At 41.5% G+C, this 18201-nt stretch overlaps 1 protein-coding gene across 6 annotated transcripts in view; it reads left to right on the forward strand.

Annotated features, from left to right (window-relative positions):
* Positions 1 to 18201, forward strand: part of RBMS1 (RNA binding motif single stranded interacting protein 1) — a 211934-nt gene that overhangs the window by 185022 nt on the left and 8711 nt on the right. For 4 of the 6 annotated variants that reach the window (XM_029934498.1, XM_029934502.1, XM_029934499.1 and 1 more), the window contains exons 5-9: positions 55 to 212; positions 2349 to 2428; positions 15478 to 15593; positions 16434 to 16483; positions 16610 to 16703. In XM_029934498.1, the coding sequence (XP_029790358.1) occupies positions 55 to 212; positions 2349 to 2428; positions 15478 to 15593; positions 16434 to 16483; positions 16610 to 16703 (498 nt within the window). The remainder of the gene's footprint in view (positions 1 to 54; positions 213 to 2348; positions 2429 to 15477; positions 15594 to 16433; positions 16484 to 16609; positions 16704 to 18201) is intronic. The other 2 variants (XM_029934500.1, XM_029934503.1) reach the window with 1 other exon arrangement.

Here is an 18201-nt window from a genome sequence, read left to right on the forward strand (position 1 = left end):
TAAATACTTCAATTTCAATTAGAAATTAATGGACAATTCTCTGTTCTGTTTTAGCAACAGGAACAAGATCCTACTAACCTATATATTTCTAATTTGCCACTGTCCATGGATGAGCAAGAACTTGAAACTATGCTCAAGCCATTTGGACAAGTTATTTCTACAAGGATACTGCGTGATTCCAGTGGTACGAGTCGTGGTGTTGGCTTCGCCAGGTAAGCACGCTGCTCTGTCTTTATCTTGCCAATAACAATAGCAAATAAAAGTCCCGCAAGAAGAAAGAAGAGCCAGGGTTCTGGAAGCCAGTTCTATGAATTTAAATATGTAAATTTTGGGTTGTATTTTTTCTAGGTCTTTTGGAAGTTCATTAGGATAATTGAACCTGAGGACACTAAATATTCAGTGACGCGGGGCAAGGAAATACCACATGAGCAATAGTTTTGAAAATACGTGTCCTTCATGTTTTGATTAATTAGACCAGGATGCCATAACTTTTTACAAGTAATAGTCACAGGCTCCTAGATTGCATAAATAAATTGGTATGGTTTTTTCTTATTAGATGGAATTTGATTCATTATAAAGTCAATGAATTAGATTATTTCAACCATTCAGAAAGGAAGACAATGGTTGGACACCTGTCTAACCACCAATCGCGACACCAGTTGTAACATTTTACAATTTTGCTTCAGATTAGTTTTTAAGAAGTATGTGACAGATATATCCAAAGTGCTTTCACTTCAAGCTTTTTTTTTTTAAGTGTACTTATTTATTTTGAAAGAGAGAGTGGGAGCATGAGCAGAAAGACAGGGACAGAGAGAATCCCAAGCAGGCTCCATGAACCAGGAAGCCTGAACCAGGGCTCAGTCTCACAAACCTGATATCATAACCTGAGCTGAAATCCTGAGTCAGACACTTAACCAACTGAGTCACCCAGGAGCCCCCTCCAGCTTATTTCCATACCTTCCTCTCCAGAAAGGATACTTAAGTGTATTAACAGAAAAATCTTAAATCAATCGAGCTTTAATTTTTGACATAGTTCCAATCTGAAAGCCCATGTTCAAAAGCCCATGTACATTATTTAGGAACCTATTCCTACTGTGCAGAAATACATAAGGCCTGTATCTTTCCATGTGTTGACTTTTGTTTTAGAAGAAAATTGCTGGCATTTTACTTTGATATGCAGTATCCTATTTGGTGACCATCACGTCTCCCACAGACCTGTGAAATCAACAGAAGCAGCAGTTTATATTTTCCATGTAAGAAAATTGAGTCAAAGAAGAGATGTTTGCATTTTCATCAGACTTCTAAGCACTGGTCCTAGGACTCGATTCTTCTGGCTTTTACCTGATTGCTCTTTCTGCTCAGCCAGATAATTTTAAAACAAAATTAAATTCCACAGGTGGGAAGTCACCAAAACTTGCATTTCAAGTGTAGCCATCATTGCTTCAAAGGTCCAGGGGAAACAATGAAAAACTTAGCACCATCTAAAAATCCTCGCCTCTGTGGGTGTTCAGAAAGCAGATCAAGTAGTTTCAGTTTTGTATCCAAAGTTGGAGCCCAATTAAATCCTATTGCTTTTTAAAACTATTACTACCCATTAAAACCAGGATGTAACTCTCTGGGTAGTCTAGGAGTGTGGTGCATTTTAAATAGATTATTCAGTGTTTCTTCCATTTAAAAAAAAAATAAGTCAAAATAATGTAATTTCCATGCAATGTTTCTCAAATGTTTTTAGCCACCTGCAGATGTAGAATAAATTGTAAAGTTAGGCTCCATCCTCTAATTACTTCTCTGAAGCCAGATGACAAAGAAGGTTCATAACTGACTTGACTAATTTAATTTTAAACCTAAAGCTAACATAAAACCATACAAGGAGTGTCCTGTGATTTTCACTCATTCTCATCATGACTTTTCAGTCTGTCCTTTTGTGAATATATAAAAGGAAAGGTCATCAAATGAGTAGTCTAGTGGCAATAATAAATACAACAGTATTTTGAAATGGTATTTCAATTTTAATTCAGTATCATGACCAAGAAAGCTATTGTGTATCGATTGCCAGTTTTCCAACAAGTAGAAAAAAATTACACATTTGATGTGCTTGATATTAAACACTCTGGGTATAATTTATTTCTTTTATGATTCAGAATGTACTCTGGATATCAGTTTTCATTTTATTACAGAAGTGCATATAAAACAATCAGATAAAAGAATAAACCCACTGTTTCTTACTCACATTTTTGCTAGGTTTCATTTGTATCCAGTAAACCTATAAGAATGTACATACTCACATGAACAAAACCATATGAAAACTAAGATCTCTAAATGTGTGTTTTATTTTTATGGATGAATAGGATGGAATCAACAGAAAAGTGCGAAGCCGTTATTGGTCATTTTAATGGAAAATTCATTAAGACACCACCTGGAGTTTCTGGTATGTTGTTTGTCTAAAATTTTATCAGTAGTTTTTTTTTTATGTAATATATGTATAATTTTAGCACATGATGTACCAAGAACCAAATACTCTTCATTTAGCTCTTAAAACTTTTATTTTGATCCTACATATAAGACTTAAAACTGCATCCCTCCCAGACGCTGGGTGTTTAAGTAAGAATGGGAGCCATCCCAGTGGGAGGGCGGGTCTGACCTGTAGAAGCCTCTCCTCCTCTGGTGGACAGGCCATTCTGTGACCCCATCTTACCACTGCCATCCTCAGTAAGTCTAGTGTCCTGCAGGCCTGTCCGTGGAGGGCCGTGGCACTTTCCACCTCAGCTCCTGCCTCTCTCGTGGAAGGTGTCAGCATGTGTCACCCTGTCCCCTTAGAGAGCTTGGACTTCAGTCCCTACGGCCCTTCTGTCCACTCCATTCTCACCACTTCCTCCCACCGCTCTGTCTTGTGTTGTCATGACCGGGAACACCACACCTTGGGAGCTTTTCATTCCAAGACCATGCTCATCCTAGCTCCCACTAAACCTGGTCCAAAACACAGAGGGATCCTTCTTTACCTCTTTTCCATCCCCACCAAACCTCACTGCCATTCTTGAATGCAAAAATCATTTCTTTAGCAGTATCCTAACTTCTCTCGTACCCAGTGCCTTGGTCACACCTGCTTTGCAAATGCTGAACTTGGATTAATTCTTCAGCAGGCTATCTCCTCTGCCTCTGTTAAATCCAGGCAGGTAAAAGTTGTCTCCAGCATGACCTGACCCCCAGCATCACTAGTGCTCACTCAGTTTTCTCATCCTTCCCTGGTGGCAGTCTCCACAGCCTGCTCACTTTGTCCTTTACCCTTATCAACTCTGAGCAGATGACTTCACTTCTTACTTGATGAGTGAAATTGAGGTCACAGATGGAAGCACCATCAACTTCCTGCCTCCTCCCAACAAGGAGAGAGACTCCTTCCTTCCCTGCAGTCCCAAGAACAAGGGGTCCCAAGCCACACCCTTGATCACATCCCATCAGGACCTTGCTCTGCCATTTAGCCCCTCTCTAATTCCAAAGTCTTTTGCCTATATTTTTTCCCCAAAAAACCCCCAAAACCTTTATTTTCAATGTATAACAGATCTCTGGCATGACTAATTGGTGGGGAAATCCACAAATAAACAATACTAGGAACAAAAATTGTGACCATTACTACAACAGGCATTTCTTCAAAATCACAGAATACAGTGAACAAAACTATGAACTATGCCAATACATTTTAAATTTGAAATAGTCTACTAGAAAAATCTATCCATTTGTGTTTGAGCTCATTCAGGTGTCTTTGATCTTGAAACTAAATTAAACTAAGCACTGTTTCTCTCTAGCTCTTTCTCACAGAAATCCTTTAAGAGTGTAGTTCCCATCTCTGCCTCATATTCATACCTCAGCCCTCCCCAATCCAACTTCTTCCTTCTCGAATGGTAAATTGTCCATATTAATCTAATCTGCTGGGCTGCTGTGACAAAGTACCCCAAGTTGGGTGGCTTGACCACGGTCAAGGTGTTGGCAGGGAAGGAGGGCCTCCCTCCATCCTTGGCTGGTAGATGAGCGTCTTTTCCCTGTGTTTCTTCATGCCACCTGCCCTCTGTGCATGTCTCTCATCGTGTCCAAATTTCCCCTTTTTTACAAGGATACCAAGGCCCACTCTTTAACTTTAAAGACCCTGTCTGTAAATAGGGTCCTATTCTATCATTATGAGTTACCAAGGTTGGGGGGCAGGAGCAGTGAGAACACAATTCAGGCTTTCACACTTCGCTCTTGAATAACCAATTTGGAGGCTTCTCTATCCTTGGGATGCTGTCTTGTCTGCTGTACTTGATACTGTTGGTCCCTTACTCATCCTTGAAACATGTCCCCCTTTGGCGTCTCTCTCACCTGTCTCTGTGTTCTTCCGGTCTTGTGTTAATGTCTTCTGTTTTATGGGCTTGTTTCTTCTCTCTAATCCGTGATTGTTGCTGTTTCCCTGAATTCCACTCTGACTCACAGTTCTAATAGATGTCATGCATTCTCAAGGTTTCAGCCTTTACGTGCGGACAACTTAGAAGCACTCATCTTCCTCCCTGGCTTTTCCTCGGAGCTTCAGGCTGCCTGGTCTCAGGCACCACACATTCATGGTCTCCAGAGCGGAGCCAGCCTCCTTTCCCGTCTAATCCTGCTCCTCTTCCAGTTATCCATTCCTGTTAGTGGAACTCGTACCCAACCAGGCACTCAAGCCAGAAACTCAGGCTTGAATCACCTTTGGCTCGCCTTCCCCACCATCCATCCTCTCTCATGTACAAAGCCATTCAAGTCCTTAGGGTTTTTTCTCCTGATAATTTCTAGAACCTACCTACCCTCTCCCCTCCATCCCTCCTACCACAGCCTGGTTTAACCCTCCTCTCTCACCAAAGCCATTACAGCAGGCTTCTAATTGCCTGCCTGATAGCTAGCCTTTCCTCTCCCAGATACCCTCCCTGCCTGCCGCCACAGAGTTTAATAAAACTCTCTTGATAGGCCTCTGTGTCACTTTACTGCTAAAAGCCCCCTTCCCCCCTTCTAGGCTCTTAGAATGTCTTTGAAGGCCAGAGGTGATAGGGCTCTTGCCTACTTCTTGAGTCCTATCTCTGTTCTCTGCCTCCCCATGCACCTCCTCCGGGACCAAACCATAAATATTTTCCAAACACACCATGCTGCCCTGTTCCTCTCTGCTTTCTCTCATAAGATCTCCAATTTAGTTCCCTCCAGTTCCCTCTAACCTGGCTCTGCAACCCTCACCCTTCAAGACTGTGTTCAAATCTTGCCTCCCCCCGGAGAGCCTCGTCTGTTCAGTTGGGTAGCCCGCTGTGCACTTTTAATATGTTTATACACGTGCTAGTTTACTAAACCGGAAGCTCCCTGAAGGCAGAAACTGTTTCTTCATCTTTGTTTTCACGCCAGTGCAGTGCGTCAGCCATCCAGCAGCGGTAAACGTTTGCTGGTTTTGTATCAGCTTCACCGCGCTGTCCCGTGCTAGCGGCTGACACTTCCATTCTGCCCCCTACACTGGGCTGTGCATGTGCAGCTGGGGTTCTGTATTATTCTGCTCTAGCCCCAGCGTTCCATCCTTAACTGGGGGGCTGCTGGTGGTGATTAGAGACTTAATTTAATTCTCTGTGTCCAGTTGGAGTCTCATTTCATGGAAGAACCTGTTTGTAAGTATGATACCACAGACTACACTTCATGTTGGCATACTAAACCTGACAGCACACAGTTTGCAGCGCTGCACGTGAACTTGAAGTGCCTGCAGGCACAAGTTTGGAGCATGCAATAAAAAGACCTAGAAGTACACTATTCCAGGGAACCCAACCTTGTGAAAGAGCTTCCTTTTTGTTTAAGTTAGTTTTGTTTGCCCTTCAACAGCACTTGAGTTGAAAGAAAATAAAAAGCAGTGTTTTACCCTCCAACCTAATAAAGACAAGAGAGACATTTAGTATGTGGAAGCTTTCTGTGAAGCCTACCCTGTGGGCTTCTGAGGTTGCCACCTGTGCAGGGCTGACTCCTGGCGTTCTCCTCACCTCCCCCTGGCATCTGTCAGGACCCCACGCTGTCAGTCCGTTTGAAGGGCTGCTCATCCACCCACCAGTGCCTGCTTTACTTTCTCCACTCATTTTATGTACAACAAAGAAGGTTCGAGAAGGAAAAATACCCCTGCATACAATTGTTTTGCTACTGTGTGACTCTGAGATGAGATGAGATCTACCAGTTTCCTGAATGAAGTAGATCTCGGGGTGTCACAGATCGAGATCGGACCTCATGGTTGTATGATTTAAACTGTTTTCTGTGAAGTGGGTTTGAAGACTGTTGTTCATACCTATTCAAGGGAAAGAAAGACCTGATTTCCAAACCACATGTGAATGATTGTAGGTGTCTCTGCACCTTTGCAACCAGCAGACAGTAGTAGACAGTGGACAGTTGTGCCAGGTGTCGCCTGGAGGGTAAGAAACCGATTCCTTCTGCCTCCAGAGAATCACAGCTTGGGGGCGAGGGGGTGCAGTCAAGTCGTTCTCTTTGTTCTGAATCAAAACTTGGTTTTACGCCATTTTCTAATGTTTCCTGGTTTTTTCCTATGTATTAGTTCCCAGCTAGACTGCAAGTTGCCTGGCAGCAGAGGCCGTGTTTTATTTATAATTTTGTGCTAGGCACCGAAAGTCTGTGCATCGCCCTGTAACAGCAGAGGTTACCAGTGGTTTCCAGGAGCATTTTTTCATATAGGGCTCGCTCATCACAATAACCATGGCTATTTGAAGGGTTTCTCTGAATACTTCTTTGCATGTAAGCGAGTTTGAACTGCCTTTAGGCAGGAGTTTGAAATGTGTAATACAGGCCTTGGAAGCACAGTTCCAGTCAACTCAACTTTCCCCCAAAACCCGTCCCAAGTGGATTTGAGGCCACAGAAGAATTTGAAGCAATTTGAACATCTCTGGATTTTTCCCCATTTTTGTACACATAATACGAAAATTTTCTTTGACTACCAGTGTATTTATTAGATGCTGCTCTCTCTAAATGGCTTGGCTACTCCATACCGTGGATTTCTCCAAGGAAGGCATATATTATTTTCAGTAGAACCAGATGAAAAACAAAAATATTGTCAGGCAAGGGTAAATTGAATGAGCCTCCACTTTAATGTCTAAATAATGTAGGCTCATTGCGAGGCAGCCATAACGTCTCATAAATACAGTCAGAGGATGGTTTAATCAGTGATGCCAGTTGTTGAGCCGGCAGAAGCAGAATTATCCAGGATGGTTTCCGCCCGCATACTCGGATTCTTGCACGACTGGCCATTTGCCTGTGACACTGGAGCCAAGCACAGAAAAGAAACCCGTGTTAGATACCTTCCCCAAAAGACACTGAAAATTAACAAGCTGAGCAGTGAACTCATCTTAACTGTAACGGTCTTAAGAAGGTCTCTAGGTGGCTAAGCCAGAGGCCAGGTCTGCACATAAATTGCCCCTTCTCACCCTCCGGCCACCCACCCTCCTGCCAGTTCTCTTCATACCGGAGGTGTGTGGCTGGGTTCCCCCATGCCAGACCTATCCCACCCTGTCCTGGGGCGGTAGTACATCATGTGTACATGGTTAGAGCTCTGTGAAAATCCACATCAGGATTTTCAGTACTATCTGCTTTCTGACATTGCTTCTTAAAAATCTTATACTTTGGTGTCTGATGTAGCCCCTTTTTTTTTTTTTTTAAGTTTATTTGTTTTGAGAGAGAGGAGGAGGGAAAATCCCAGCAGGCTCCACACTGTCGGTACGGAGTTTGATGCAGGGCTTGGATTCACAGAACTGTGAGATGGTGACCTGACTGAAAACCAGGAGTCAGTCCCTTACCTGAGCCACTCAGGTGGCCCTGATGTTATCATTTTTGCAAAAAGGCTTTATCTTCTAGCAAAATCTTCCTTAAATATACATGATAGTTTGTGTCGGAAAAAAATCACTCAGAAGGCCATTCAGTCTATCCTTCCCCACCCAGTCTCATTTTTCCCTGAAAATGTTGACGCATTGTCCTTTTGTTTGGGTTTATCTTGATTTTTATCTTGGCTTTGAGTGTTTGCTGGTTTACAGCACATCAGATGTGCTTGGAAGTTTCCCAGCCAGGGTAAAAGAACCAGGTACCACTTTGTCAGACAACCTAGGTGAATTCCAGAGAGGTTTGAAATAACTTAATATTTGCCTGATAAAAATTCTGTTATGGAATAATATGGTGGTCATTTCCCACACAGTGAATGTTAGAAACAAGGGATGGGAAGTGTTCGTTAGTTAGAACAGATGTCCAAATTAGGAGACAGGCCCAAGGCAATAACACTGTCACTCATGGTCATGATTCAGGGTTTTGTCTAAAAAATGCTCTTCCTATACCTGCCTGGAAGAGAGTACAGTCTCTGAGAAGACTAATGCATGTCGGCATGTTAGCTGGAACTGTCTTAGAGTGCTTGCCCCGTGCCTTTGGTTTTTGCCTACACATGTACACACACACACACACACACACATACACACACACAATGGACAGTCCACATGTATGTTCAGTGCTACAGGAGGCATTGTGATCACCCACGTTTCTCTCTCCATGATGTTAACGGAGTCTGAATACATTCCTTTGTGCTAAGGGCAAAGAATTTTAAAAAGAAAAATGTGTCTAGCCCTGGATATATGAGTCGTTATATTCTCGGTATTGTGCTGGCATCTTTCCGCCACAGCCCAGAGCCTCTTCTGTCACGGAAGAGCTCCAGTAAAGTGAGTAATTGCCAGCCAACTCCGTCCAAAGACCTCAGCTTGTTTTACATCTGTTTTCTGTGTTACTCTGACTTTTCAGACTGGGTATATGCCCGGCAGGTCTTGAAAACTCCTCTTACCCACATTTCATAAGTCTCTGTCTGTAGGCGATGTTATTTGGGTATCGTCCTATGCCAGGAGGCAGAAAAGTAGTGTTTAAGAGGAAAAATTACAACTCTAACAAAAAGACTAGAAATCTTTCAAGGGTTTTTATGGCCTGTTTTCTTCCTTGAATGTTTGTCTTCAGCTGTTGTTACTCTGTAAAAATAGAAAATTTTGACAGCTCTGGACACAAGAAACACTTGAAGACATGTGTGATGCTCCTGGTCCCTTTAGGACAGTGTGATCACACCTCTGGGATTGTGATGTGTTCCCGTCTCCCTTACCCAGGGTGTACACAGAGCAGCGTCTAAACGTGTATATCATCAAGATGGTAACTTCAAGGGCTGTGCTATTAGGAACAATCACTGCTTCGAAACTGCCGGCACACTCCTGGGTGGCCAGTGGGGAGAGGGCTGTCTTATAGATCCAAAACTCAAGTTCATTCTCTACTGTGGAGCGGAAGTGTAGTTTTTAAAAAGTAACAAAGGATCTGAACTAGAAATGCGCCACTGTTTCGGCCTCAGAGGCTTGGCATGCCGTGCAGATGGTGACGGGGCTTCAGGGATCACACCCAGCCTACAGCACATTCCTCACATCACTTTGATACCTTTTCACTATCAGGTTCTGCCAGGGAGGAACACTAAATAGCAAAGTAAAATTTCAAAGCATAAGGACCTTAGGTGGGAGATGTAAGTGTTACTGTGAAACAGTTTTCTGAAAGGCATTTGCCTGTAACTTCATCCTTACTACAACCTGAACATTTCTTCATTGTATGTGAAGCCAGGGCAGCAACCCCTAGCCAGCTTGTTAAAATCTCACAAAATCAAATTCCACAGAAAACATGCCAGTCTCTAAAAATATTTCTAACATTAATAAAATCAGAAGTTCCTCTTCTGAGACTTTAATAATTCAAAGGCATGAGGAAGAGTCATAATTCAAAAATTTGACTTCCTCCTGTCGTCATAGTATGATAATAGCTAATGTGCATTGAGCTGTTCGAAGCATTTAATATGTTAATTGTAACAATCCTTTGAAATAAGTACAATCCCTATCCCATTACACAGATTGTGAGACCTCAGACATTGAATAACTTGCCTTGAGTCACTAAGTAACAAGGGGCAAAGCCACATTTCAAACCAGAGAGACCAGTCTAGATCCAGTGTTCTACTTACCATACAGCCTGACCACCAGTTTAGCAGTTGGCAGCTGGGGCTAAAGAGATAAGTAAGATACACATGCAGATGTTCATGTAGTGTTAGTCATGACAGCAAAGAAACTGTATATAATCTCATTTGAAGTAGAACTGTATTTAGCCACTTTAAAAAAAATGATTTTATAACAAGATGGGGAAAGGTCCACGATGTAAATGGTAGGAGAAAAAGACTTATTGTCATAAATATGAAAAATTTAGACTGAAGAAAGCAGTAAATGTAGAATAGTAAAATATTTAACTTGGAGTGATGCAGAAGGATTACATTTTGACTTTTTATTTAACCTGACTTCAGTGTTGTTAAATCATTATTTTACTGATGGATAAAGCTGAGCGGGCGATGGAACCCTCTACAAGGTCAGGAAAGTGGGAGAGAACCTAACAACACCACGTGGGGGACGTGGCTCTGTGCAGAGAGGCTGTGGCTCTGTGGTGCTTGGACAGGACAGCAGGGTTTGGTTAGAGACAGGAAGCGAGGCAGGAAGTGACATCATGCACACAAAACATGGATGATATGTATTGGGCCCCTACATTGAAATGTTTAAAGGAGGAGCCCCAGATAGTTCCTTACATGTTGCTAGTTGAGGAATTTTGAAAGTAGGCAACGTTATCAGAAAGAAAGCTAATCACAGTTGCTGAGTGGGCTGGTTTTCCACAACTGATGGAAGAGCTCCTGTGGAGGGCAGGTCCCGTTACACAGAATGTTGATTAGGATAAATACTGCTTAACTAGAAAAGGGGGAGTTTGGAAGTAGCGATTTCTCCAGCTGTAAGAACACAGTGAGGAAAAGGTCCACTCTGTTCCAAATGACAGACCACTCTAGTCCTCTGAGCCACCTAATTGGACAAGGTGAGGAAGTCATCTAGGAGGTCAAGTTAGGAGCCACAGTGGTTAGTCAAAGCAGGCATTCCAGAAGTGATTCCAGACGTGACTTTTAGTGTGGATGCTAACGGAGAACATTTTAGCCTAAATAATTCAGGAGTTTGAGCTTCAGAAGACAGGTAGGCAAACAGTTTGGTAGAAATGGGTGGTGACTCAGCATGGCCATCACCCATAGAGCTCATTGTCCCTTATGATGGGATGGGATTGTGAGTGCCACAAAATCAGGCATTTATAAAAGGTCCTCCCAACTCACAAGGCCTGTGGAGGGCACATCGGAGAATCCCATAATGCAGTCACTTTAGATGGCTCTGAAGAGGTGCCAAAAAATACCAGGTCAGCGTTTGCATTTGCGGCATTGTCTGTCGAAGGTTGTATACTACAGTGGTCAAGGTTTTGGAATTACATGTTCCTGTTGGTTCTGATAAATAAGAGAGTAACTTTCCTGTCTTGGATAATAAGAGAATTTGACCTGAAAGATCTCACATTTGAGGTACACCCTTTACAAAACCAAAAGATGATGATCAATTAAGGGAAAATTCAGCTGAGAATTCTCTGCATATTTGGCAAAATCAATCGACTATGGGTAATTTGATAGAATTTCTATATCGCTTTAATACAGAACTATAACTTAGGTCACAAATAATTTGTTAGGACTCTTAGCAGTTACTGTTTTGCATAATGTAAAATATTGCTAATCTAGAAAATCGACCATGTAAAAGATATGGTGTGACTGTTACATATTAATATTTTTGAGTTAATACACCCAAATTTACCTATTAATCATGGTCATAGTCCTAGTATTCCTGGCACTTCTTTTCTGCACGTCAGTCCTCCTCAGCATCTCCCTCTAAAAAGAACAGCCAAGAAGGCCGCCGGAGGGATCTGATGTGCGCAACCGTGCGTCTCCCCGTCTTCAACCTGGAACCTGCGTATTAGGCTTCAAAACACAAACGCTGGAGACTTTGGTTCTGGCTTGAAATAAGACACGAGATATGCTAATCAAATAAGAATCTCTCATTTTGCAGCTGTCTCCCACACACTTAAAAATAAGTGAGCCAGGACACTGAAATCATCTAACCCTTGCTCAGCTTAATACTAACATAAATATTTGAAAGAAATCTTGACATAGTTGGTTTCTTGGAGCACATGATACAATTCGTGTAATAAATAAGATTTCAAGAACATAGAGGGATAACCTGCTTCTCATAATGTCATCCAGGTACATGAAGCAGTCACTGTAAAGGGAATAACAGCCATTTCAGTATCACAAGTATCTCGCTTCTGGGTGGCATTTTTACTAAAAAACAGACATCTCTCAAAACAATGCTCTGTCCCATAAATGACTTTTCATAAGACTCTGTGCATTCTCATTGCCATTAGATTGCCAAAGCTCTGTGAGATAAGACCCTATTTTTATCCACAATTGTATTCCTCGTTCTTTACACCTTGCATGTAGTAGGCACTCAATAATAAGTTTCAACTGATAAATAGACCAAAGAGAATTTTTAACAGAGGAAAGAAGCCGTTAGAATTTTATTCTGCCTCTCATGGAATCCTAGGGCACTCCCATTTCCCTGACACAGGGAGCCAGCAACTGTAAAAAAAAAAAAAATCTGTCATTTCTGCTGGTTATGAGTCTTTAAAATGAATTTGTTTTCCTAGGATACGAGATACCTGCCAGTGTCCAACTGTTTTAACTGCTTACCTTTTTGATTTTAGAGGGAGAAAAGCATCTTAACGACATCACCAATCATGTAGTAAACATAATTTGTTGTTGAAAGATTCAACTGTATCCTATTCTGTTTGTTTCATTTTGAATGATAGATTTGCAGAGCTGTTATTGCTCACCTGATGTTTACCTCATCAACGTTTGCCTCATCATTAGAAGTTTTTACAGGCTTTATTGTTGCATGAGATTGCTTTTTTTTTTTGGACAGAGCATAGTCTAAATGAAAACGTGCTGGCAGCCTCTTAACCACAGATAGGGACGCGTGGCCTCTGAGCGGATGAGAGCTTTGGTGTTCCCAGCGATTGCTGCCTCAGTACTTCTGTTCACACCTGCCTACTTAGCAGCCCAGAGTGAATTTCTAGGATGTGTCCACCTTGGTTGCCTTCTTTATCTGGAAGAAATGATGCTCATGAAGGAAAAGGGCCCATTTGCGTTTCTCAGTGTGCCAAGTTAAACTCTTTTTGGAAAACTGTTAACTGTTCTGTCTTGGAGCCGGTCTTTATAATGCCTCTAGATAAAAGTGTCTCCTCAAAGTCAAGTCCCACAAAGTGCTGGCACTGCAGTTTATTCTCCTCTCCTGCCCTACAAGATTGTGGGGAGTAAAAATTCTAAAACATGGGAGAAAAGATTCAATGCTGGAAGGACTTTTAGATCTGTGAAGAGTGAGATCGTGCTTCTCTCTGAGTTCTCTGTCCTTAGACTTCAAGGTGAGACACCGCAGGCACGGCAGAAGGAAAATGCTACATTTCAGGCAGGTTTGCCCTTCTCCCTTCCTTCTGCTTAAAAGCTGGGTTCTCCTGGCCCTCGTTTCTTCCACCTGTTCTCAAACAGCCCAGTTACAGAATTAAAAACCTCATCACCTATTAGAAAGCCCACTTGCTCCTCTGTGTCCATTTACTTTACTTTCTGAGATAGTTGGTGAATACAGAAATTTCCGAAAGTCATTTTTTTTAATAGAGTTATTCATCTGCAGTCTAGGATTTGGCCCAGTCTGTCTGTCTTCACACCCATTCGCCTTAAATAGAAGTTCCCTTCCAGGAAGGCCTGAAGGCCGGGGGTGGAGTCAGAAGGTAAACAGAGGTGGGGCCCAGGCTCCCCGGTATCCTCCCCACACACCTCACGGTGTGTTCTCCGCTTTTGGTTCCCGGAGGACAGCAGCCTTTCAGAAGTGAGCTCACATTCCAGCCTGCCCCTGCGGACGGTTCTCCCCGGGAGAGGAGGACGGCGTGCCGATGACAGCCTAGCTCGCTGGCTGAGAAGGAATTACAGTTGGGTTTTTTGTTGTGTTTTGGTTTTTTGGCAGAGAAGCGCTGAGAGGCACTACTGCTTCCACCCTGTCATTAGGGGGTGGGTAATCGTGATATAAAATCAGAGATGAATTAGGGTAATAAGAGGCAAACAAAAAAGGAGTAAATTTTCCATAAGTAATATTTTTCTCTTCCTGGTTATTTAACTTTGAAACAGAACTTGAAAGTAGTAATCAGAGTTCTGCAGTAGACAAAGAACAGAATGTGAGAACCAGACAGGAAGGTATGATTGCCTTTATTACATTAACTAGAAACATATCGGAATATGCACAACTTTCAGGAATATACTCTTTTCATTCTGGAAAAGCAAAGAAAATGAAAAGTCATGGGTAGACGGCTATGCTGTCACCTCCCCCCACCTTTTTTTCTTTTTAGCTAATGAATACTTCTCTCTGTATGATAGTTTCTGAATCATTTGCTTTTCTACGTTCATTTCTTGAGTTGTTCTTTGGATCATTCTATGATGTGGACATACAATAAAGCAACCACAACAGGGATGAGTAAAGCACAGAAAACTTTAAGTAGCGTGGACAGGTGTGTTAGCCTTTCATACCACAGCTATCGTCAAGGCTGTACTCCACAAGTAAACAAATGAGACCTGTTTTTATTCATTCAGTGATTCGACCAAGGTGCCATGAGTGCCTACAAAACGCCAGATTCTTGGGCACTGGGCTACAGTGATGAAGAAACAAATGTCACCACCCCCCACGGGGCTTACATTCCAGAAGGGGAAATAGACACTGAACAAATCACCACACTTCCAAGTTGTTATAAATGCTAGGTATAAAAATACAAGTAAAATTTTTAAAAATTTGATAATATGAGCAGTATGAAGGGGAACTTGTTTTCTCCTGGGGGAAGCGAAGGCCTCTCTGAAGAATGGATGATGGAATGCTAAGGGAGCATTTCTAAGTTGAGGGCAGGAGGAGGGTAATACAGTGTTACGTACTTTTGGAGATTCATCAGAATTGAAAACAGGTGGTTCTGCACTTGTATAAAAGTGAATGAAAAGATACCTTTGGTTCCTCAGAATAAATGTGTTTGTTACACTGTGGTTTGAAAATAATAACTAATATATTTTCTATACTGTCTTTTTCAGCAGTGGAAAATCATATAAAGGTCTGAGTAAACCTCTACCTTAAACTGTTCTATAAACTCCTTTAGAGCTGCCACGGGTTCTGTTGAAAAAAAAAAATTGGCAGCGCCTGGGTAGCTCAGTCAATTAAGCATCTGACTTTTTGACTCAGGTCATGATCTCACTGTTTGTGGATTCAAGCCCCACATCGGGTTCTGTGCTGACAGTTCAGAGCCTGGAGCCTGCTTCAGATTCTGTGTCTCCCTCTGTCTCTGCCCCTCCCCCGCTCACACTCTTTCTCTCTTTCTTGCTCAAAAATATTCCAAAAAAATTTTAAAGAAAAAAAATTGAATTATGTTTTCTCATGTACACACATATAATTTTGGGTTTTTTTGTCCCCGTTCATTCAGCTCCTACAGAACCTTTATTGTGTAAGTTTGCGGATGGAGGACAGAAGAAGAGGCAGAACCCAAACAAGTACATCCCTAATGGAAGACCATGGCATAGAGAGGGAGAGGTGAGACTTGTAAGTCCCTTCTTGAGACTTCAGTGTGGGTGTGTGATGACCACAGCCTACTTGAATAGCTACACCTGAGGCATCTTGACTTGGATGCCACACGTCTGAAATAGGTGCCAGGATTCAGGCTTTATAGTGCTGATGGTGTCCCCTTAAAACTGTTCTCAGTGGATACGGTGCTGTGATGGACAGATAGCGGTGGGTGCAGTTGATGTTTCCCAGCTCACGGCATGTCAAGTAAAAGAGCATTTTAAATTGCTAGCAGAAATGGAACAACTGTTTTGTATTTTTTTTAATGTCATGGTCTCTTTGAGGTTTGCATTTATAATTACTCAGAAATTATCCTAAGTAACATTATTAAAACAGTGCATTTGTTGTTGAGTTTTTTGCCTAATCATTTGAGTAATGTTCTTTTAAAAAAAAAAGACAGTTTCTTAATAAATATTGGACTTCCATTTCTCCATATTTATTTTCAATGAATTTTTTTTAAAGTAACATACTCATTCAAGAAGGCCTAAGGAAGTGCCATCCAGTAGAAATGTGTAGAGTCTTCACTGTCCAGGGATAATCACGAGCCACCTGTGACCATTTGAGCACTTGAGATACAGCCAGTGTGTGGGACAGACTCCATGTTTCAGTAACTGTGTGCATCTAGTAACTACCAAATGGGACTGTGCAGATACAGAGCTGAATGCTCATATTGAGTTTATGTTTGCCTAAAGGAAACTCCCACTTTTATCAAATGCTAAGAAACTATCTCTGTTCTATGTTGCCATGACTCGAAGAAATGGAATTTTTAAACTGTGCCCTTGTGGTGAATGACTCTGTTTTGTTTTCTCTTTCCCATAGGCTGGAATGACACTTACTTATGACCCAACCACAGCTGCTATACAGAACGGGTATGTCATTAAGATAAATGCATAATGCCTTGAGGGAAAATGTGAAGGTGGAAAATCTCAGACATTTGTTCCGGGAATTCTTCTTTATAAAGGATGACTTAATAAAGGCTTTTGTGTTTGTTCTAGATTTTATCCTTCACCATACAGTATTGCTACAAACCGAATGATCACTCCAACTTCTCTTACACCCTATATTGCATCTCCTGTATCTGCCTACCAGGTTTGTACCTTTAGGATTCGTCACAGTATGACAACTTGCCGGCCTTGAATCACTGCAGCGTTTTTATGTGTCTTAAAATTTTGAACATTTATAATGAAATTTAATTCAAACGTTATGCAGCTTGGATGCCCCAATTAGAATAAGCTGCTTTTTATTTGGCAGAGCGATTTACTTTTATGTATGAGAATATAAAACAAGGGAAAACGGTTATCAGTTGTCCTTGAAATCATAGCGTTTTAGAATTGGGATGAACCCAAATACTGTCTCCACAGCAGGCTCTGCTATTGGACACCACATGTCCCAGAAGTTGAATCTTAAAAAGAATTGACATTAGGTAAAATAGAGAATAGTTGTGCACCATTGCCTTTGTTTATTCCTCAGCAGGAACTAAGAAAAGAGCAAGTGAACTTGCTAATAAATAAAGATGTGTCTCCATCAGGTAACATTAAATGAGCAATGCAGTGAAATTTGAAGAAAAAAAGGAGGTGACTCCCTGTTTAAACAGGTTATTTTAAGGAGGCTTTTACAAAGTCCCAACTTAGAACCGAGATCTCATTAAGTACTTTGTTCTGTGATTCGGTTTTATTGCAGGGTTAGCTCCTGTTCGCCATGAACCCGGTGGTGTTCAGTGTGGACATTTCTCCTCCTGTAGCAGAGTACCTCTAACAGGGTTACTGCCTTGGTCCAGACAGAAACATGACCACAGTAAATTACAGACACGTGGGAATATAGATCTCCTTTTCGTTGACTGTTGAGTACCTGTGTGACTAAACTTTTGTGTATTCTTGTTTGTTTTTAAACAATTAAATTAGATGTTGTAGCCTTGATTTCTGGGGTTAGGGAACTACAATATCTCATAACTGTGTTATTTTACTTCTGTAAGCCTCAGTTTCCTCATCTTTAAAATGGGGATAATAATAGTTTCTTTCTCCTAGGCTTGGTATAAGAACTAAATAATGTAAAGAGCTCAGCACAGTACCTGGTGTATCATGAGCAGTCACTAAATGTTACCTATGATTATCATCATCAGTATATACGCAGGAATAGCTGGCTGATGAGAGTATATTCATTATACTTTTTAAAATAATGGATTGGTCAACATAAGCAACATCTTTAAGATGGTTCTGTCTGAAAACATAAGAGTAGCTTCTAACAATAAAGAAAAGTGGTTAAGTGCACAGAAACTGAAGTTTTAAAGGAGAATTCATAGCTTCTGTCAGCTTTTAGGTCTTTTTTTTTTTCTGCCTATTCCTGAGTTGTCGCTCATATTTCTTTTATCTGTCTGGGTTTTTAATGTTACTTGGGCTCATGCTTCAATCTGCTGGGCATGATATTTGCTGATTTCATGCCTCTTTCAGTATTTTGGACTTAAAATGTCTCTATTTTCCCTGACTCTAGAAGCCTCAGTGAGATTTGCTCTACTACGTTTTCCCTCATTAATAATTCCCTAATGAAAGGTAGTTTTTTAAATATGCAGACTTGGAAATCTCTGCCATTG

This window comes from Suricata suricatta, chromosome 3 (genome assembly GCF_006229205.1).
Source record: "Suricata suricatta isolate VVHF042 chromosome 3, meerkat_22Aug2017_6uvM2_HiC, whole genome shotgun sequence".
Lineage (NCBI taxonomy): Eukaryota > Metazoa > Chordata > Mammalia > Carnivora > Herpestidae > Suricata > Suricata suricatta.